Genomic DNA, 23,265 nt, shown 5'->3' on the forward strand with positions numbered 1-23,265 from the left:
GTGGGGGCTGATGGTTATTACTGTGAGTGCGGGGCTGATGGTCATTACTGTGAGTGGGGGCTGATGGTCATTACTGTGAGTGGGGGCTGATGGTCATTACCGTGAGTGGGGGGCTGATGGTTATTACCGTGAGTGGGGGGCTGATGGTCATTACTGTGAGTGGGGGGCTGATGGTCATTACTGTGAGTGGGGGGCTGATGGTCATTTTGCTGTGAGTGGAGGGGCTGATGGTCATTACTGTGAGTGGGGGGCTGATGGTCATTACTGTGAGTGGGGGGCTGATGGTCATTACTGTGAGTGGGGGGCTGATGGTCATTACTGTGAGTGGGGGGCTGATGGTCATTACTGTGAGTGGGGGGCTGATGGTTATTACTGTGAGTGGGGGGCTGATGGTTATTACTGTGAGTGGGGGCTGATGGTCATTACTGTGAGTGGGGGGCTGATGGTCATTACTGTGAGTGGGGGGCTGATGGTCATTACTGTGAGTGGGGGGCTGATGGTCATTACTGTGAGTGGGGGGCTGATGGTCATTACTGTGAGTGGGGGCTGATGGTCATTACTGTGAGTGGGGGCTGATGGTCATTACCGTGAGTGGGGGGCTGATGGTTATTACTGTGAGTGGGGGGCTGATGGTCATTACTGTGAGTGGGGGGCTGATGGTTATTACTGTGAGTGGGGGCTGATGGTCAGAACTGTGAGTGGGGGGCTGATGGTCATTACTGTGAGTGGGGGGCTGATGGTTATTACTGTGAGTGGGGGGCTGATGGTCATTTTACTGTGAGTGGGGGGCTGACGGTTATTACTGTGAGTGGGGGGCTGATGGTCATTACTGTGAGTGGGGGCTGATGGTCATTACTGTGAGTGGGGGCTGATGGTCATTACCGTGAGTGGGGGGCTGATGGTCATTACTGTGAGTGGGGGGCTGATGGTCATTACTGTGAGTGGGGGGCTGATGGTCATTACTGTGAGTGGGGGGCTGATGGTCATTTTGCTGTGAGTGGAGGGGCTGATGGTAATTACTGTGAGTGGGGGGCTGATGGTCATTACTGTGAGTGGGGGGCTGATGGTCATTACTGTGAGTGGGGGGCTGATGGTCATTACTGTGAGTGGGGGGCTGATGGTCATTACTGTGAGTGGGGGGCTGATGGTCATTACTGTGAGTGGGGGCTGATGGTCATTACTGTGAGTGGGGGCTGATGGTCATTACCGTGAGTGGGGGGCTGATGGTCATTACCGTGAGTGGGGGGCTGATGGTCATTACTGTGAGTGGGGGGGCTGATGGTCATTACTGTGAGTGGGGGGGCTGATGGTCATTACCGTGAGTGGGGGGCTGATGGTCATTACTGTGAGTGGGGGGGCTGATGGTCATTACTGTGAGTGGGGGGCTGATGGTCTTCGAGTGGTTTCCGCCTCTGACCTCCCATTGAAATTAATAGGAGGCAGAAAAAACCTGCGGCGCTCGTTTGGTGCTTTTTTTGCCTGCGGTTTTTGCATTCGCTTCAACGGCTTAAAAAAAATGTGGCCAAAAAACACAGCAAAAAAAAAAAAGAAGTGAAACAACGCTGTCAATTCAAAATCTGTCTCAAAATTCCTAAAGGAATTTAGAGGCAGATATTTAGTTTCTGCCTTACAAAAAAAACGTTGTGTGAACATACCCTAAGAGGGTAGTGCTTGTTTTCAGCCATTTTTTGTCGTTTTGTAAACAATTTTTGGTAGGGGTGCCCTGAGAATTATTATTTTCTTCCTGGGGTGCCTCGAGCCTGAAAAGGTTGGGAAACTCTGGCATAGAATGTTATGTACTGGCTGATACCAGTAAGCAATAGCCTGTAGTGTACACATGTGTGCTGTATATAAAGCCGCATATGCGGTTCACTTACAATTAGCTGCGATTGTGTTTTAATAACCAGAACAAGGAGGTGGAATTGTAATATTAGTGATCCCGTCACAGGCTGGAGAAGGGGGCGGAACCAATCACCGGAGGACTAGAGCTGTCTGTGCTCAGTTCCGGGCCGGGCAGCATTAGAGGTGACACAACCCGGAAGTATCTCTAACCCGCTCAAGGACCTGTGAGGAGGATGAGAGTTGTCGTTCATGGGGTGTAATGAGGTATGGAGGGGGATTATCGTAATGAATGGGGGTTATTGTGGGATAATGGTGTATTGCAGTAACGACTGTCCTTTATATAACGACCTCCTATGTAAGAGCCGGGACCATGTGACCGTCAGTCCAGGTAGAGAAGGCTCCCTGTAACTATGACTGCTCGCATCATCCTGTCATGTCTCATAGTTACAAGTCACCCAGCTTTCCTGGACTCCAGAGCGGTAACTCTCCCCTCGGCCCCCCTTATAACTGAGCTGGACGCTGTAGTATCAGCCATATTTATTATCATCCATCCTCCCTAGATATAGAGCGAACCACGGAGCTGAAACGTCACAGCAGAGGGTTTGTGACAGTGTATCAGTGAATTCTCTGAGTGAAAATCTTCAACGCAAATCTCTCCCTTGTCCTAAAATCTGGGCTTTTACCTGCACTGATACATTGTAACAAGTCCAACAGCTGTGAGGAATATTACCGTCAATGAATGTTTTCATTCACTGGCAGCAAGTGGAGATATTAAACGATTTGCTTGAACGAGTAATTCCGTCTTCGATATTTATGGCATATCCGAGCCATAAATAACTGATGGGGGTTCCTGGTCTGGTGAGGGGGTTGTGGGGACTGTAGATATGGCTGGGCCTTCGGAAACCTCGTAGCACGGAAAGCTGCGCCGTTAATCGACTCATGTTCACTTTAATGGGAGTTAAGAAAACAGCCAATCACATTACGTCAGACCAGCCCCCTCTCCACACAGACACTGCCTGATTGCAGCAGACAGGGGGACTCCCATCCTCGGGACTCCATAGTTTTGGGACCCACATCTAGCAGACATTTATGGCATATCCTGTGGTAATGACATCAATGTCTATGGTGGGAATATCCCTTTAAAGATGTTGACTCATCCAGAATGGAGCTGTGCGCCGATCAGTTGATCTATCAGTCCAGGCCCTCTAAACATCTGTCATTTCCCTGCAGCGGCCACTTCTGGGGAGATGTGGTATTACACGGATGTCTCGAGTCCTGAATGGGAGCTGCTCTTATAGAGGACCCCCCTCTATGATATCCATGCACTCTATTAGAGCACATGGGCGGGATGTCAAGATGAGACGATATCGTTATACAATGATGATGCTGCATTTCCCACAGGTTTGGCGCGGTTATTACTGTGGGCCGGTCGGTATTGTGGACAGTTGATGATGGTTCGTGGTCGATGTCTGTGGGGGCTGATTGTGTATATCCGTGCACCGGGCAGTTATGGAGTAGTTTTTCCTGGTGCTCGTGTTGCTCCTCCTGTCGTGTCCTGATCATTACCTTCTGATGCGTGGGTGTGATTTATTTTTCTTCTGCTTGTAGTTGTGACTTGTCGGCCACGTCTCTGCTCCTGTGTAATTACTGTCATTACAGATCAATCTGGTTTAATTTACTGCGTTGAAATCCGGGGCGGCTGCATTTGATAGAACGAAATTCTGCTGAAAATAAAACATTAAAGTGTAGCTAAACGTTCGACAAACTTATAATCTAATCTCATAGTGACACGTCAGAAGGTTGGATTGGTGGGGTCCGAGCACGGAGACCCCCACCAATCACTAGAACGAAGCAGCTGCAGGTCTCGTGTGAGCGCTCAGCCGCTTCGTGTCTGTTCGGCTTTTTCCGTAAATAAATGTATCGGAGGACGAGCTCATAGACTTTCTATTGAATCCGTACACGATACATTTATTTCCGGAAAAAGCCGAACAGACACAAAGCGGCTGAGCGCTCGCATGAGACCTTCAGCTGCTTCGTTCTAGTGATTGGTGGGGGTCTCAGTGCTCGGACCCCACCAATCCAAACTTCTGACGTGTCACTAGGACATGTGAGAAGTTTGAACGTTTAGCTGCACTTTAATTTAATCATTCATTATTATCACTATAAACCCCGATCACACATGGCGAACAATTGGTGTTTGGAAGAATACGGGCGCCTGTGCACTCAGCAGCCGTTCAGTGGTCATGGGCCGCGCACCCACAAATTGCCGTGGTTTAGCGGTTTTTGGTTTTTGGCTGCGTGGCTTGTACAGGTGAATCACATGGTTTCGATGATCTTCACCTGTATGAGTCACATGTCAAAAAAGCAATTTGTAATAAAGCTACATGCGGTTTTGTCGCTCGGTTCTCGGGTCACGCGGATGCTGCGTGTATGGGCACCCTGAAAGGGGAGGTTGGCTTCGCATGATAAAGCCCTTTCCGTATGTTCTAATAGGCCACATAATTTTGGAGTGTCCCTCGTTTAAGACCCCCCCCCCCCAATGTGTAAGTCATGCAGAGCGACACCTGGTCACAGCGGCTCCCACTTCAAGTAATATATGTGCAAAAGACCAAACGAAAGTTCCCCCGATGATCACGACTGATCTCTGGGGCCAGTGTCTAATTAAAAAGTGTTTCACTTTAAGCTGCGATATGTTAGTAGGGGGATGTATCACTGTATAACTACAACCCTCCCTTCAGGAGTCCAGGAAAGCTGAGTGACAACCTTGTGAGTGCTTTGATGATGTCCATATTGGTCGCCCAGCATGTTCTATGACTTGATGAGAGGACGACTCCAGGACGAGGATTTTCTCTGTGTTTACTAGAAAATATGAAATGTTGGTCGTCTCAAAAGACAAAGCGGATTCTTTACTGTGTTGTGTATGTGGGGGAGGGGGTTCTGCTACTGTCAACTTTTCCTGGAAGACTCCATTATCTGGTGACATCATTGAGGTACATAACCTTATATCATATTACTGTGATTGTATGTGTATATATAAACACACTGTATACAGATAATGGCATGTGTGCAATGTTAATATGTATCTGGTAGTGTTACACACCTATTATTTTTCTAGAGCCACCTCTTCACACACTCCAGATCTGGATGCGGCAGACACCCTTATACCATCAACATATATAATTCATCCACATAAACAGCCGAGTCGCTGTGTGCATACATTACATTACTTATCCTGTACTGATCCTGAGTTACCAGAATAGTGAGTGCAGCTCTGGAGTATAATACAGGATGTAACTCAGGAGCAGTAATGTATGTACACAGTGACTCCACCAGCAGAATAGTGAGTGCAGCTCTGGAGTATAATACAGGATGTAACTCAGGATCAGTACAGGATAAGTAATGTATGTACACAGTGACTCCACCAGCAGAATAGTGAGTGCAGCTCTGGAGTATAATACAGGATGTAACTCAGGATCAGTACAGGATAAGTAATGTAATGTATGTACACAGTGACTCCACCAGCAGAATAGTGAGTGCAGCTCTGGAGTATAATACAGGATGTAACTCAGGATCAGTACAGAATAAGTAATGTAATGTATGTACACAGTGACTCCACCAGTAGAATAGTGAGTGCAGCTCTGGAGTATAATACAGGATGTAACTCAGGATCAGTACAGGATAAGTAATGTAATGTATGTACACAGTGACTCCACCAGCAGAATAGTGAGTGCAGCTCTGGAGTATAATACAGGATGTAACTCAGGATCAGTACAGAATAAGTAATGTAATGTATGTACACAGTGACTCCACCAGTAGAATAGTGAGTGCAGCTCTGGAGTATAATACAGGATGTAACTCAGGATCAGTACAGGATAAGTAATGTAATGTATGTACACAGTGACTCCACCAGTAGAATAGTGAGTGCAGCTCTGGAGTATAATACAGGATGTAACTCAGGATCAGTACAGGATATGTAATGTATGTCCACAGTGACTCCACCAGCAGAATAGTGAGTGCAGCTCTGGAGTATAATACAGGATGTAACTCAGGATCAGTACAGGATAAGTAATGTAATGTATGTACACAGTGACTCCACCAGCAGAATAGTGAGTGCAGCTCTGGAGTATAATACAGGATATAACTCAGGATCAGTACAGGATAAGTAATGTAATGTATGTACACAGTGACTCCACCAGCAGAATAGTGAGTGCAGCTCTGGAGTATAATACAGGATGTAACTCAGGATCAGTACAGGATAAGTAATGTATATACACAGTGACTTCACCAGCAGAATAGTGAGTGCAGCTCTGGAGTATAATACAGGATGTAACTCAGGATCAGTAATGTATGTACACAGTGACTTAACGTTCTATTTAAATTCTATATATAAGTTATAAAAAGTTGATTAGCGGGTAACAGATTCTTTATGATCTTTTGTACGTCTGACCAGAGAAACTCCAACCTTTTCTTATTGTTTGTCCTGTAGGTGGGATGTTTGCTCCTGAGGGTATGGGGAGCGCAGCGTCATGATGATGATGATGATGATTTGAGGACGGCAGGGAGCAGGCGACATTTCTCGGAATAGAAGTCTCTACCTCGGGACATCATGGCTAAACTGGACTGGTTTATCAGTTTTGAGAACTTGAGGGAGCTGAGGAGACTGTGTCACTGGGGGCCGGTCATCGCCCTTGGGGTCATTATAATCTGCTCCATTGTTGCAGTCCTGGACTCTATCCTCTGGTATTGGCCCCTTGATTCCCCGGGGGGCAGTCTTAATTTTCTCACGCTTATTAACTGGACTGTTATGATTCTTTACAATTACTTCAATGCAATGTTTATCGGCCCCGGGTTTGTTCCTCTGGGATGGAAACCGGTAAGAAAGATTTATCTGTCACTGTGCCCTACACGAAGGCCTCTCTATCATCTGCGGTTCTTTTCCTTGCTCCGATTGTCGGCACTGACGCCGGCCTTGTACACTGACGCCGGCCTTGTACACTGACGCCGGCCTTGTACACTGACGCCGGCCTTGTACACTGACGCCGGCAGCGGGTACAACTTTAGAAACCCCCGGTGATCAGCTATTATAGTCGGGGAAGCTTTGGCCAACCCTACGTGTAATACATGGACGGACCACGTGGGCAGAGCAAGAGCCACGGTCTACAGCGCTTCTGTCTGGTTCATAGAGAGGATCCTGAGCCCCCGTCTATAATGTCCATATGTCCTAATAGGTTTTATGTTCGGGGTCGTCATTATAATATAACCCGTTATAAAGTGCGTCCTCCCTGGCTTTGCGTGCTCGCGCCGCTGTGCATCGCCCTGGAGTTAGTGATACGTTTCTATGTAATGACCGTTACTCTCTGCGCACAATTATATTTATAACCACATTACAGACTTAAGGGATCAAAGCCGAAGCTCAACTTCCAGCTTGTTAGAGTAGGTTTACACGGGGCGTATACGATGATACACAGGTTTATCACAGGGCCTGATGCTGGATGATGAATTTGTCGCACCTTTGTACCGCCTCTTGGTTGGCTTACTCGAAACCACTATTTTTGTGCCAAAATTTTGGTGCATCTTAAACCACGCAGTTTTCCACTATGCCGCGCCAACTTGTCATACGAGTCTCAAACATCTGTTCTTTTTGGCGCATTTCATCGATAAATGTCTAAAATTATTTGAGCCAACTTATGCCTCATGCGCACGACCGGGTGCGCCGGCCAGGTCCCGTCAGTGATCCGTGGAAGGATAGGACATGTTCTATCTTTCCACGGATCGTTGAATCGGGTCAGTTTTCACGGACCCGATTTACCCGCTAAAGTGAATGGGTCCGTGAAAACGATTGGGTGCCACTCGGATGCCGTTAACAACATCGGTCGTGTGCAACTGGCATTAGGCCAGAATTATGCTGCAGCACCAATAGTAAATCTGCCCCATTGCATCAGTTTTACCTGAAGTGTTCAATGGCGGCTTTCTTCCACGGAACAGCTCCACACCTATCCATGGATTGTGTCTGGTATCTCGGCCCGAAAACATTTGTGACCCAGGGTAGTCAGCAGGTACAATAAATATGGTCAATAGAAGGAATGCCTGCAGGCAAACAGAACCCTTTTTCCTGACCACCCAATAGTAATAAAGAATAAGTTTACATTTTTATTAAGCTACGTGTAGCAAAAGACAGACCACATATATATCAGTTTAAAACTATCACTGCCTAAAGCCAAAGTAGAGGTAATTCGCTGAAGGAATCAGCAAAGTATTGAAACACCCAGAAGTAAGTGCTGGCCGACACACAAGGAGTCAGTTACAGCCAGTGAATACCATGTGGCTTATGGAGGGATAAATTCGGCTAAGGCAGGAGATTAAAACATATAGAGCCCCCCCGACATGTTTCGCTAACTCGTAGCGTCCTCAGGGGTACACGGGGCTAATGATTTATTAGCCCCGTGTACCCCTGAGGACGCTACGAGTTAGCGAAACATGTCGGGGGGGCTCTGATTCCTTCAGCGAATTACCTCTACTTTGGCTTTAGGCAGTGATAGTTTTAAACTGATATATATGTGGTCTGTCTTTTGCTACACGTAGCTTAATAAAAATGTAAACTTATTCTTTATTACTATTGGGTGGTCAGGAAAAAGGGTTCTGTTTGCCTGCAGGCATTCCTTCTATTGATGGTATCTCGGCCCAGCACCATTGAAGTGAATGAAGATGAGCTGTAATACCATGCCCAACCCATAGACAGGTGTGGCGCTCTTTCCGGAAGAAAGCAGCCATATTTTTCCAATCCTGGGCAACCCCTTTAAGTCAACTCTACCACTCCCCCTTATTGAGGCTCCTCCCTCTCGGTCTATGTCCAATAGTTGATCATCTTTTTCTCACTAGGGAATCGGTTATTTGTAGTTTATCATTCTGTCCTTTAATGTAATAGAAATCCTTTCTCTATTCACCAACTTCCTACTGAGCTTGTCTTTATACACCGCAGCCTATCTGAACAAGCAGTGCTGCAGTGTAAAGCAGGGGGGACAGGGCAGCGGTCTATACCTTTTGAGGAGACAGGAGATTTTACGACTACCACAAACTTCAACAGGCAGTGTAGCTAAGCTTGAATTACTGATCGTGACTATGCCCTAATGGTGCAAAGTTTCAGTGTAAAGCATGAGGGCGAGACAGAGCAGCAGCCTTGAGCCCTGATGACACAGAAGCAAGATTTCAGACTACCCTAGACTCCAATAGACCGTGCCGCTAAACTGAAGTCATTGATCATATTGGAGAAACGGCATTAAAGGTAAAGTCCACACCTGGACCTCGGCTTCAATATATTAAGGTTTTGTTTCAGCCGTTGACGGTTTTTTTCTTTCTCTTTCCTGAGAAGTTTAACATCTGTGTTTAATGTTTCTGAAGGAGATCGCCCAGGACTGCAGGTTTCTTCAGTATTGCAAGGTGTGCGAGGGCTACAAAGCGCCGCGCTCCCATCACTGCCGCAAGTGTAACAGGTATGAGGAGGGGGGAGCGCCGCGTGAGCCGGGACACGTGACCTGCACCCGCTACAAGTAAATTGTTGATGTTCTTGTGCCTCAGATGTGTGATGAAGATGGATCACCACTGTCCGTGGATCAATAACTGCTGCGGCCACCACAACCACTCCGCCTTCACGCTGTTCTTACTGCTGGCGCCTCTCGGCTGCATCCATGCCTCCTACATCTTCACCATGACCATGTACACCCAGCTGTACAACCGGGTCAGTCTGTCCTTCATCCTCTACAGGTTCTCACCTTTATAAACGCCAGGAAATAAAACTACGATTTTTAGTTCTGACTGATAAATATTAAATGTTGCTGCTACCAGAGAAGCTGAGCGGGAGCCAAAATATCAGTCAATATAGAGTTTGACACTTGTGAAAAAAATACAGGTGCAGTAATGCATGTAGATATTTGCACCAATTTTCCACTGGGAAAATTCTTCAGGTTTTCTGCAGTGTATGGCCCTTTAAGAGGTTCTTCGGGTCTATAACACTGATGGCCTATCCAATCGGATTGAGGTGAGTTGGATGTGCTGCAGTACCAGGCACAGACGCTCGTATGGACACTATGTAAACCATGAAGGGGACCACTGCGGCCCCTACATTTTGATCGATCCCATATATCCGTTCCTCACTGATCAAACATGATAGCCTTTCCTGAGGATAGGCCATTAAGTTTAAAGACCTGGAGAACCCCTTTAACTGTGTCCCCATTTTTTGGAATTTCAGATTGAGGGAAAATTCTATCACCAATTGTTTGATCCTTTCCGTTTCTTTAGATCTCTTTTGGGTGGAATTCTGTAAAGATCGACATGAGCCTGGTGCGGCGCGAGCCGCCTCCCATCATCCCCTTTGGTATTTCTGCCTTTGCAGTCACCCTCTTTGCCTTAGGCTTGGCCCTCGGGACGACCATTGCCGTGGGGATGCTCTTCTGTATTCAGGTGCGTTGCAGGTCGCTCTGCTCTTTATTTTGGAGATTTATTTGTTACTCTTGGGTTCTGTTCACATCTGCATCGTGTGTCAGATTCCAGAGACGTCTGGAGGAACCGATTTGCTTATAATGGATTATTTTCTGGTTTCCATCGTTTTGACGGGAAGAAGCCTCAAATGCAAATGTGAACACAGCCTTAAGGCTCATTCACACGAACGTGAATCTTGTCCGTGTGGCGGCCGCTAAAACCACGTCCCTCACCCGGACCCATGTATTTCAAAGGGGCCGGAACGTTGTTTCAACGGAGCATGTGAAGGATTCGTGGAAATATAGGACATTTCTGTGGGGGATCCGTGACAACGCGGGCCGCTCGGGTCCTTCTACGACGTGACTAACAGCAGTTTTTCACGTCGGAGGTGGGCTGCGTTCATGTGAATGTAGCCTTAGTTATTGGATGGGTGACCTGAGCAGTAGTGACAATGTGTTTTCACCTGTAACCTCGTTATTAATGGACATTGACAATGTGCCCCGGCCCTTAAAGGGATTGTCCAGTTTTTTGTTTTTTTTAATGTAAATAAAATCTAATCAGCTCTGTAATGCGGTCTCTCGATCATAGATCTGGATTCCGGTCTCATTAAATATCAGAGCTGTCTGGGCAGAACTAGGACAAGACTGGATTTCCGCCTCCGGGTGTGAACAAGAATTTAATTCATTGACAGCAATCCGTAAAATGTAATCTAAATAAAAAAAGTTAATCATTGCAAAACCGTTTTGCAACTTTTTATTATACATTGTTTCATTACCTCAACATTTTCTAGATCTCTGCTTGCTGCCAATGAATTGGAACATTCTTGTTTACATTCAGAGGCTGAGAACCCGGTGGTCTGGACTATACGCTGTGAAGTAAACAGCCTGGACTTCAGACTGATACCTTTTAACATGCACTGATACACTGTAGCAAACTATCAGGACAGGAGAGAGATTGATGCTGCTGGTTTATATAAAGGGTTATTCCAATCTCGGACATTTATGGCGCATCCCCGGGACAGCTCTGGGGCCGTATGAGCCTATAACGTGCGCGGCCACCTCTCCATTCATTTCCTGCCCGGATCCGGCAGCTTTCTAATGCAGGACAAGCGTTCAGGAAACATCTATCAGACCCATGTGGTGGCTCGGTGGTCGGCACTATGTTCTTGCAGCACTGGGGTCTTGGATTCAAAACTGAGCAAGGACCACCACATCTGTGTGGAGTTTGTATGTTCTCTCTGAGTTTGTGGGTTAACCCCCCCCCCCCACTCTAAAAAAAAACCATACTGATAGGTAAATTGTCTGTAAAATAGGAAATTAGATTGTGAGCCCCTACGTGACAGTGTGTGATGACCTTATCTGTACAGATCTGCTGAATATAATCAATGGACAGGATATTAGAGACCCCCAAGTAGTAGTGCGTTGGACCTCCTCTAGACCCGCAGCAATTTATCGTGGCATAGACTCATCTAGAGGCGTTGTAGTTCTGCAGGAATATTGGCGCATGCGGACAGGATCGCTTCTCACAGTGTCCTGCAGCCACGGGGTAAAACGCCGCCATGAAGGGATGAACTTGGTCAGCCGCAGTGCTTAGGTAAACCCTACTGATGACGTCCAACCACAGGTATCAGAGGAGCCGGGGTGTGCAGAGAAAACACCCCCCACCATCACTCCACCTCCACCCCTGCCCATCACTCCACCATCACTCCACCTTCCCCACCATCACTCCACCTCCACCCACCACACCATCATCACTCCACTCCCACCCCCACCATCACTCCACCTCCACCCACCACACCATCATCACTCCACCTCCACCCCCCCTTCCCCACCATCATCACTCCCACCCCCACCATCACTCCACCTCCATCGATTCATGCTGTCCGTGCCATATTCTGACCCTCACATCAGTGCGGTGCCGCTGCTCAGTGATACAATTTTCACTCTTTTGCCCACTGGAGTCTCGCCTCTGTTTCCCTTAGACCGTAATGGCGCAGGAACTGGTCGTCTGCTGTTATATTTCCCAGCGCTAAGGAGCGACGAGTTGTGGGTTCGGACACGTTAGTTGGAGCGCTAGCATCGTAATCGGCTGCAGTTCGCTTATCTGGGCGCCGCCTGTTCATCAGAACGTTTCTTCACATCCTCCCCCGACCACTTTCATCAAGAAGTTGTTGACGTCCACAGGATCTCCTTTCGCTGGATCACACGATTCTCCGTCTACTCTCGACACCCTTACACGAGGTTATATCCTGGCCCCGGCCTGTCCAGCCCTGATTACCAGGCATCGTCCCAAGTCACTCAGATCGCTGGACTTTCCCATTCTAATGTGGATTCACACTGAAGCTGATCCCCGGAATACTGGATCCCTTCATTTTACGCTGCGTCCGGGGTCACCGGTCTAATTTCCATACAGGGAAGCTCCAATCGTGAAAGGGCCGGGGTCTCTAATAAAGCGGCCGATCAGTGTAGACTCTTTATAAATATTACATTTACGGAATAACCCTTTAAGGCTTCGTTCACATCTGCGCCAGGGTCCCGTTCTGATGTCGACAACGCTATTGATTCCGACGGAACCCTTGCACAACTGAGACAAACGGAAACCATTGGTACCGGATCCATCGCCATTGAAATCCATGGTGAGGATAACCTTTTGGTTTCCATTTGTCAGTCAGGGTCCCGTTCGAACGAAACCTAACTCAGAGGATTGCCTAGACTGGATACATTGTAACAAATCCTCAGCTGTGAAACGTATTAGGTCTGGACAGGTTTTCAGATGAGCAGATATTTTGACAATGAATTGAACAGCGTCTATTAGAAAGCTGCAGAACTTGTTATATGAGGGTTAAACTTTATTGACCGCAATGAAAACCCCTTTAAATTGTGACATTATTTATGGTTTTTCCTTTCTTTGCACGTTGCTGCCTCCGATACGTCACCTCGTCCCGCACGTCTGATAAATTCGCCTTTTCTTCTCTCCTCGTCTGTTGTTAAAACCGTCGGCACAATAGTCAGTCTGTCCCATCAGATGTCGTTACAGCGAGGCCGCCGGAGCCGGCAGGGACTGCGGGAGCCGCCGGGGTCCTGATGATATGAGGACCTTGTATTGTGCTCGGCTCTTGATGCCTTTATTACAGAGTAATTGATTTCACTCAGCCAGTTAAATGATATACAAAAGAGAGGAGCCCACGCTGAGATCACGCGCGTCCCTCACAAAGCCGCGCACCCACCCGGAGGCAGCGCGCTCGCCTTGTGCCGGGGCTGCTGATTGACGCCCGATCAAAACGTTCATTGTAATGTAATCCTGACGCTCGCCCGTCATTCTGATGCATTATCTCTTATGTGTTTTAAGATGAAAGTGATCCTGAGGAATAAAACCTCCATTGAATCGTGGATAGAAGAGAAGGTACGTCCCCCGCCGGTGCCGTCACGTTAACACGCCGCCCGCTCCTCAACAATGGGTCACACATCGGGGCCATTGTCACAGTTTTTGGGTAACCGTATTGAGGAGGGCGTAGAGAACAAAGGCCAAACTGATTAATGCTGGAAGCAGCGGCCCGCTGAATGGTTTCAGTTTTGCACGGTTTTTGTTTCCTGCACGAGGGCATGTTGTCCGCAGGTTATAACTAAAGCACCAATTCATCCAGCGGGTGAGGGTGCCCCAATAATGCCACGTGTGCCCCCCCCCCCTGTCTATGTGCAGCAGCTTCCTTATAATCTACTTCTCCTCGCTGGGGTTTAGTTGCTTGTATAATCCGCTCTCCCTGCACTGACTTACTGCTGAGCTTGTGTTTTATATACAAAAGCTGAGCTGCAGTGTAAAGCATGAGGGGGGGTCGTAACCGCTGCCTAATGATGGCCATGGAGTTGTCTGGTTTCGGCAAATGAATGATATTTTTTTTGTAGAATCAAGTTATTAAATTTTCCAATATACTTTCTGTATTAAAGGAGGTTTTCCCACCACGGCAACTTATCACCTATCCACAGGAAAGGTTGGTAAGTGTTTGATCGCCGGGTTCCCGAGTGTCCTGAACGAATGGAGCGGCGGTCGCGCATGTGCACTGCCGCGCCCTTCATTCTTTGCCGGATATAGCCGTGTACTGTATTTCAGAATTAATAAAGGGGCAGCGCACATGTGCGCAAGCGGCGCTCCGTTCGTTCAGGGGACTCGGGACCCTCCTTTCTCTTGATCTGTGGGGGTCTCTGTTGGGACCCCTGGCGATTTAAAAACATCTGTCCTGTGGATAGTTGATGTGGTGGGATAACCCCTTTAATTCCTCATGGTTTTCCAGATCTCTGCTTGTTGGTATTCAGTTGCAACATTCACAGTTTACTTCAAGTCAATAAAATTCTGTCCATGATCATGTGATGGACACACAGGTGCACGGCTCGTTAGAGGGTCATGTGATGGACACACAGGTGCACGGCTCGTTACAGGTTCATGTGATGGACACACAGGTGCACGGCTCGTTACAGGGTCATGTGATGGACACACAGGTGCACGGCTCGTTACAGGGTCATGTGATGGACACACAGGTGCACGGCTCGTTACAGGGTCATGTGATGGACACACAGGTGCACGGCTCGTTACAGGGTCATGTGATGGACACACAGGTGCACGGCTCGTTACAGGGTCATGTGATGGACACACAGGTGCACGGCTCGTTACAGGGTCATGTGATGGACACACAGGTGCACGGCTCGTTACAGGGTCATGTGATGGACACAGGTGCACGGTTTGTTAGCAGACCTATACTGTAACTACATCGGTCCCAGCACCTGTGTCCATCACATGACCCTGTAACGAGCCGTGCACCTTTGTGTCCACATGACCCTGTAACGAGATGTGCACCTGTGTGTCCACATGACCCTGTAACGAGATGTGCACCTGTGTGTCCACATGACCATGGACAGAATTTGATTCACTGGAAGTTAACAGTTAACGTTCCTACTGAATAACAACAAGCAGAGATCTTAGTGTGAGAAATAAATACAGAAAATATATTTAAAAATTGTATTACTTTAAATTATACAAAAAAATAACATTACTTTGCCAAAACAGGACAACCCCTTAAGGCAGCTGAGCTTTCCAGTCCACCGCTATTCCTCCAAACTACCCCCCCCCCCCCCCCACCTCCATGTTTTTTCAATAGGGAAAGGGGAATAAGTTGGTGCCGGCCCCTCCAGACCCTCCGGCAGTGACTTATCTCCTGCATGAACAAGGATCAGGCGTGGTGAAATCCAACATGTCACACCCTATTTCCCCCAATATCTGCCATCAAGGGAGAGTCAGGAGCCCCCCCCCCCCCATATACATATTAGATTGCCACCTGACTCCGCCACGATAGTCTGTGAATACATTCCTCAGTTACTTGCTCGGGGTCTGTTACAACGTTCGCTCCGGCATTAATGTGACCTGATTGTTCCAGGAATTCTGGATTATAAAACATAAATATAACAAATGTTTATACAGTAAAATTCCATTAATCTGGCACTTGTTAATCCGGAAATTGTAGTCTTGTTTCTGACAGAACTGAGAGAATCTGGAATACGGGAAGGATTGCGGGACTGTAAGAGAAATCCCCTCTGATCAGACTCGTGCCTCACGACTTGTGGGGTTATGTTTGTCGTTCTGTCAGATTCTGTAGGTTTATTTATTGCTGTCCAATAATCCTATAATTTGCTGCCTGTGTGTTCTGTTTCATAATCCAGAATATCGGGTGCCATTCATGCCAGATTAAAGGACTTTAACTGTATTGAGTACCGGTTGGAGCAGGTGATTGCTCTCCTAGACCTTCAGTGAGACGGTCATCGCTGTAAGGAGGGGAGGAACCCACACGGGACTAGATAGTGCCCAAATAATACCACCACAAATGTCCAATGGGGGGGAGGGGGTCGTCTTTAGGAGATTTGCCCAGTTTATAGTTCGGCCCTTTTTTTTTTTCCACGAATGTGTCACCCGTGATCGCAGGAGGATCGTGATCAATCTGTTATTAGCTGTCCTGATAATCCCCCCCCCCCCCCCGTCTGTCCTGACTGCGTTACCTCCGCTCTTCCTCCAGGCTAAGGACCGGATCCAGTATTACCAGACAGGTGAAGCCTTCATTTTCCCCTATGACCTGGGCAGCAGGTGGAGGAACTTCCGACAGGTGTTCACCGGGTCAGGTTCACCTGAGGGGAACGGAACAGAGTGGCAAGTACGGGACGGATGCCACAGGTACACGCTGACGGTAAGAGCTGGCGACTGCGCGAATGAGAACTCGCTGGATGTGTAATATCACACAGTATAAACTGGGGGTAAATAACGCTCTGCAGCTGGAGAGTGACCCGGCGGCCATGACGGCTGTCCCTCTACAGTCATAGAAGGCGCCATAATCCTCAGCAACAACCGTATCAATGCACTAACGTAACCTAGGACTGGCGTCGGTGCGTAGACTGACTCTAAGGACGCATTTTGGGCTTTGAGGACTTCTCTGCTGATTTCGTGATCTATATTTACAGGGGTTTCATCTTTGTTTTTCTGACACAGCGCTCCAAGTCTTCCCTTCACACAGCCATAGTTACACTATAAATTTCTGTATTCCTGCCATAACCACTAGGGGGAGCTCATTTATACAGCTCCCATTGAACTTGATAATCTGGTTTCAGTAAACTCCCCCTAGTGGCGGCTGCAGACAGCACGTCTATCATGTATCGTCTTATACAGGGCAGGTGTCTGACTTACTGAAATAACTTTCCGTTCATATTGTTTTGTCAGGTGGAGCAACTGAAGCAGAAAGCAGACAAGCGCGTGCGCAGCGTGAGTATACTGAGGTTTCTAGAGAGGCCGAATGGTCTCCCCGGCTTCTGGGTCTAATATTCCGGTCTGTATTTGTGGTGTTCAGATGTGGCCAGCTCTAATCCAGTCATCTAAAAGTAATAATCTGCCTGTATAGGGGAGGGGGAGATACAGGTAGCGCGCTGAGCCGAGGCAGCCGCACCACCCTGAAGTGTCTCACGTTTATCCCCTGGTGGATGAGTCCTTATATCACAGGGAATTTATGTACTTTGCCTTTAAGACCTTTCGTTTTAACCCCTCCCCCCTCCCCGCTTACGCATTCTGGGCCCCAATGACCAAGCAAATTTTTTTGCTGTAACTTTTACATCGTCACATTCGAAGAGCTATAACTTTTTTTATATTATTATTGTCACGTGGCCACGGCTGTACGAGGGGTTTTTTTTTTTTTGTATCTTTCAATGACACCGTGTTGGGGCATATAGAATTATTTATTTTTTGTTGGAGGGATATAAACCGCCCCCCCCCCTGCAGTTTAGCCATTGTTCTATACATTTTACATTTACGCTGTATCCGCGCGGTGTAAATCACACGCTGCCTTTATTCTACGGGTCGGTACGATTACGGCGATACCAAACATACGGCTTTTTTAGGTTTTACGACTTTTGCAGAATAAAAAACACTTTTGAACCAAAATAACTTTATTTTGCATTGCCGCTTTCCAAGAGCCATAACTTTTTTTTTTTTTAACTTAAAATGTCGCTATATGAGGGCTTGTTCTTTGCGGGACTTTATTGCTACTGTTTTGGGGTACATGGGACTTATTGATTAACCTTTTTATTTTTTGGGGGGTGAATGGAAAAAAAAACAAACAATTTTGACGTCTTTCTTACGGTTTAAATAATATGCTAACTTTATTTTTTGGGTCGTTATGATTGCGGGGATACAATGTCAATTTTTTTTTTTTTATTGCACGTTTTTTTAGGCCCTCGTTGCCATGGCACCGCATCGGATGCCCGCAACTGCATTTGTGGGCTGCCGTTGGGTGACAGAGGGAGCTTTCTACCTCTAAACGACTCAAATGCAGCAGTTGCTAATGACGCGGCATTTATGGGGTTAAACGGTCGCGATCTAACTAAACTTCGATTGCTACCGTTGGAGCAGGTGCCCGGCTGTCATCCGACCAGCGAGTACCCGCCCGCACTGGACACCCGTGCAGGACGTTGATTAGGGCACCGTGAAAAGGCGGCGGGCTAGAATAAAGCCCCTTAATGACCGCCATGAAAAGGCGTATCGGCAGCCATTAAGGGGTTAATTTAATGTTACTTTGTAATTGATTGTTTTGGCTAAACTTCCTTATTAAGGGGGGACTCCCATGTTATAAAGTGACATCGCCAGGATATTCAACGTCCTTTGATCGGTGGGATCTGAGAATGAAGGGTCTTCGGTTCTGATTTAGCGCTGCGCACCCCTCGCTAGTTTTTCCTGCACAGCGGGCAGGGGAGACAGCGCTAAATCAGGACTGCCGACCCTTCATTCTCCGGATCGGTGGGGGTCCCAGAGGTTGGACCCTGACCCATCATAAAGTGTTGGCTTATTCTAGCCATATGACCCATGCATGTTTATACAATAGAACATGGGCCCACAATTGGAAACCTCCCTTTACTTGTCATGGCACCGGCAGCGCGGCCCTCTGTGCTGGAGGACCTGCAGCATCCATTAAAATCCGTGTCCGCAGGCCATTGGAGGTCAATCAGTGATCACTCCGGAGGACCTAATCACTGCAGATTATCTCATCCAAACATAACAGGAGGAGTTCTCTGATATTCTATCCCAACCCTACATCTAGGTGAGGTACAGAGCCGTGGAGGACTACAGCGGCGCCTGCTGTCCTGTTACCAAAGGCGTCCGAACCTTCTTCACCACGCCGTGTACCGAGGAGCCGCGGATGAAGCTCAAGAAAGGAGATCTCATTCTAGCCACGCGAGGCCTGAAGTAAGTAGCGCTGCCGCCCTCCACCCCACGCCGTAACACTGGTCCCTGATGTGAGGGAATATAGTAAATGTCGGGCCTGTGTCTTCTAGGCGCTGGATGTATGGAGACAGGATTTATGAAGGCGACCTCCCTCCAGGTAAGTGGCTCAGAGTCCGGCCCTGATTTTATACTTCACATATCATGTCGAAGAGCCTGGATTTGTATTGTTCAGTTCATACATTACATCATGCCTCATACTCTAGTCACATCCAGAGCTGCATTTAAAGTTCTGCTAGCTGAGGCTGCAAGACCTCGCATCTCACTGCTGCCCCCTGCAGGTTCAGCGTATGCAACGAACAAGCTCTGCAGCAACACATTGGGGTCGACATAGTATTTCCACCAGGGACCTTATTGTATTCTACAGGGTAAAATCTGTAAATCTCCCACAATGCATTGTACTATAGGAGATTAGCTAAGCTGACGGGTATTTCTATCACCAGTGTTGACAGATTCCAAGTGGCAGCTGGCATATTTGTAGAATGCAGCTCTGGATGTGACTGGAGGAGATGATCGGATTGAACTTGATTCTTGTTCCCAGTTTATCATTCTTCATTTATCTTTTTTTCACAGATGGAACTCGAGTGAGGGGCTGGTTCCCCAGAAGATGTGTGGTGAAATATGTGTCCGACACAGGCTCCGACCAATCAGACGATGAGAAGAAGACGAGATAGCAGAAACAAGACCCCCAGACTTGGCTCTCTCCACCTGCTATTACTAGTAGCCACGGCTCTTAAAGGGGAACTACCGAGACATTACTATCTGCAGTTACAGGCCCATTCATAAATGTAACCTACCTCTTCCAGGACCATACTGTGTCTTCAGACTATAAATGTACCCACATAGCATCGTCTTGGGGTTCATACCCCCTATGTTGAAGGGTTTTCGGGGGTCTTTTATCTCAATTACCATTATCACCCCCCTGCAGCCTGGGCGGACGACCCTTACTGCACACGAGGAGGGCACTAAACCTCCCAAAGCTACAACTCGGGCCAAGCCGGGAACTTCTCTGCTCTGATGCCAGAAATGGCTGCGCCGTCCGTATTCTGATTTGCCCCTCACCCGCTGTACTGATGACGAGTGTTGCACTAGGGCTGATCACCCTGATGCCCCTCAATGTTCTGCTAAAGTAAGATCTCTGCTGGCAGTGGTTCAGACAGGATGTTTTCAGTATTCTCTGTTGGGGGTATCAGTCGGTGGGGGGGGTCCGGATCTGTCGTCGCTCGTTTCTTATTGGATCGGTTGTCGTTTACACCTTTAGCTGTATTTCTTGTGTTATGACTTTGCTACGTGGGATCGCACGCCCTCCTACTTACTCCTTGGGACCCGGCGGAGCTTTTCTTTCTTTAACGCGGGTTTCTAGTTTGAGAATCGAGATTAATTATTGGGTATAAAAAGTTCTGCAATTTTCTAATAGACTTTGTTTTAACTCCTCCTTAATTTTCAAGATGTCTGAGTGCTGTCAGTGAATAGGAACATTGTTGTCTAGAGCCAGAGGCTGAAAATTCTTCCTGATCTTGTCTTTCTCACACACAGCTGAGGGTTTGTTACAGTGTATCAGTCCTCTGAGATAAATAGCCACACGGAAATATCGCAGTATTTACTTTTTGTGTGAACTTTGCATTACACTGATACATTGTAGCAAATTTTCAGGACAGGAGAGTCTCCTACTGTTTTTCTGGATTGGCTAAACTGGATACATTGTTAGCTGTGTGAGCAGGATGAGTTTTGACCCTCAAAATGTAATTCCATTCATTTACAGCAAGCAGATCACTTAAAAATGCTGAGGAATTTAAACAATGTACATTAGAAAGTTGCAGGACCTCTCGTTACACGATGATTTGTTTTCGTTAGAACGGACGTCTCCTTTAAATGTTCAGAGACCGGCAATGTGGCCGAGTATGAAGAAGCTGCCGGCAGGAACCTCGTGGTATCTGGACTGTTCTACATCTCATGCGTTTCTCCGTATCCGTCACCACACGGGAGGAGCTGGCCGCCATCTTTTTATGGTGTCTACCGATAACCCAGGGCTGCGGTCCTGAGGGTCCTACATTCTTTGGTCTCCATTTATTTTTATCATGAACCTCAAGTGTTTGTTTTTGCTCTGAACGTCCCGTAGGTTAGCGGAGGTCGTAGGTGACGACGTCTGCCCTGTTTATATAGCGGACAGTATGGACGCCGCCGAGACTTTCCAGTATTTTCTACCTTTATGGGCTGCTTCCAGGACTTTCTCATTTTTATTTTCCACGTCTTGCAGAATTGGAGATGACATTCCTGTTCTCTGTTGAAATCCATCATGGTATTGGAGCCTCAGTCTTTATGACTTGGGGGGGGGGGTGTCTAGGGAAATGTCCGTCAGATGTTGCAGAACGGACTTGGTTTGATCGGTTTAGCTGCAGTTCTATGTGTTATCTGTCCTCACGATCTGTGGTGTTACATAGGACTGCAGGTAAACCCTCGGCACATGCAACCGGTATGTCATTGTGATAGCCCCTCCAATTGTATCATGTGACAAACTCGGCTCTGCTACATTGACAAACCGTTCTTGCTGTTCTCCATCAGCATTGCAATGTTTGCCTGTTGTATGTTGTCTCAGCCCCCTATAATTCACCCATTCACTTGGCAGGCCGCATCCCTGGACTCTTCTCATCCCTGGACTCTTCTCATCCCTGGACCACTCCCTTCCCCGTGTTGTATTATTTTATTGTGGACAGGAGGTGGAGGGTTCCCGTCCTTTATTTCCACAGGATGAAAACCAGAAACCTCCAGGCTGGCAATTCAGGAGTTAACGCAACGTCAACCTACTGGGCGTCTATGTGGTGGGTTCCTCGGGTGAAGAGGAGTTTGGGGTCTTGAATCTAGTTATGGGGATCATAATTCCGTAACTTTCTACCCCAAGTGGGATAATGGCGCGGCGCCGCGGCCGTCCCAGCATTTTTGTTTCATGCCAAAAATTCCTGTATCCCGCTGCGGTTTTGTCTCACCCGGTTATATCGGACGATGCGGCCTGTTATTTTTATCTTCTAGAGCCGCAGTCTCCATCCTATGGCACTACAACTCCCAGCATGCCAGAAATTGGAAACCATTGCTCCAGACGCCTGTTTTTTAATCTGAGATGTGATCTTTTTATAAATGTTCTGTATGTCGATTGGTAATAAAAGACAGAAAAATATCTGAGCTGTCATTCCGTTTAAAGGTCAACGCCGTTGTGGCCCCGCCGGACACGCACTGCATAACGGGCGGAACGTAACCTTTCTATAGCAGGTTCCTGGTGTAGAAAAGTCACAAAAGGGCCCAAGAGTCCCAATTTGCCACTTTTGTCATTTTTACTCATCTCTCGCCAGAAGGGGAAGTGGCTTCCCAAAAGGGGCTGACGATGGCCCAACAAATGGATTATAATGCGTGGCAAAGAGCTGCCATAAACTGTAGTGGTGCTATGCCAGCTGTGGGGCATAGCAGGGTAGAAGCTCGTGCCAGGCCCTGAACCTTCTGCCCCCCCCACCTTTCCATTGGACAATTAAACGAATTTAATAAACTTGGAACGCTCGCTTCACCGTTCCTCTCCCCTCCGGGTCCCCTCAGCCTCCCCCAACATACTGCGGTTTGTATGTCTGGCAGCGTCAGGACGTTGTAAGATACGCAGCAGTGGTGAGGTTTAGTGCTGCGTCACATATAAGGCCTTGCCGCTGCTCGACGTCAGGATCTCGTACGAGCTGTGGGAGGAGGAGGGGAGAAGAAGAGCGGTGAGTATACTTCTGTCTGATGGGAATGGATGACATGTGGGCGCGGTCATTCCTCCGAAATTGTGTGCGGTTTATTAAGAGACGTTTGCCTCAAATGTCGCATCTTAAACCAACGTTCATCATATGAAGAATGAAACGCCAGTCGGAATAAATTCCCCCCACTCAGTATCGCACACCTTTGCAGTATCTTGGTTTCATTTTCTTAGGTCGGGTTCCCACGGGTTGGATACACTGCGTAAAAACAACGTATCCGAGGTGGAACTGGCAGCACATTCCGGCCATAAAACAGCGCCACGTTGTGATGCGGTTGTTTGAGCGGAAAAAAAACGTTTAGAATTACCCCCTTCCCTCTCTTCTGTGTGAGAGAGATGTATAGGGATAGATATATATATATATATATATA

At 47.6% G+C, this 23,265-nt stretch overlaps 1 protein-coding gene across 2 annotated transcripts; it reads left to right on the forward strand.

Annotated features, from left to right (window-relative positions):
* The first annotated feature begins 2,017 nt into the window (after positions 1 to 2,017).
* ZDHHC6 (zDHHC palmitoyltransferase 6) lies at positions 2,018 to 22,291 on the forward strand. Of its 2 annotated transcripts, XM_075842773.1 has the most exons (12): positions 2,018 to 2,106; positions 4,581 to 4,832; positions 6,329 to 6,715; positions 9,241 to 9,332; positions 9,418 to 9,577; positions 10,138 to 10,299; positions 13,666 to 13,719; positions 16,376 to 16,543; positions 17,071 to 17,112; positions 18,938 to 19,083; positions 19,173 to 19,219; positions 19,693 to 22,291. In XM_075842773.1, the coding sequence occupies exons 3-12, from the start codon at positions 6,449 to 6,451 to the stop codon at positions 19,791 to 19,793; spliced, it is 1,239 nt and encodes a 412-aa protein (XP_075698888.1). In that variant the 5' UTR covers positions 2,018 to 2,106; positions 4,581 to 4,832; positions 6,329 to 6,448; the 3' UTR covers positions 19,794 to 22,291. The 2 variants fall into 2 exon arrangements, with proteins under 2 accessions (XP_075698888.1, XP_075698887.1); XM_075842772.1 differs by lacking the exon at positions 4,581 to 4,832 and having other exon boundaries at positions 2,020 to 2,106.
* Positions 22,292 to 23,265: the final 974 nt, after the last annotated feature.

Source organism: Rhinoderma darwinii, chromosome 11, assembly GCF_050947455.1.
Source record: "Rhinoderma darwinii isolate aRhiDar2 chromosome 11, aRhiDar2.hap1, whole genome shotgun sequence".
In the NCBI taxonomy this organism is placed as follows: Eukaryota; Metazoa; Chordata; class Amphibia; order Anura; family Rhinodermatidae; genus Rhinoderma; species Rhinoderma darwinii.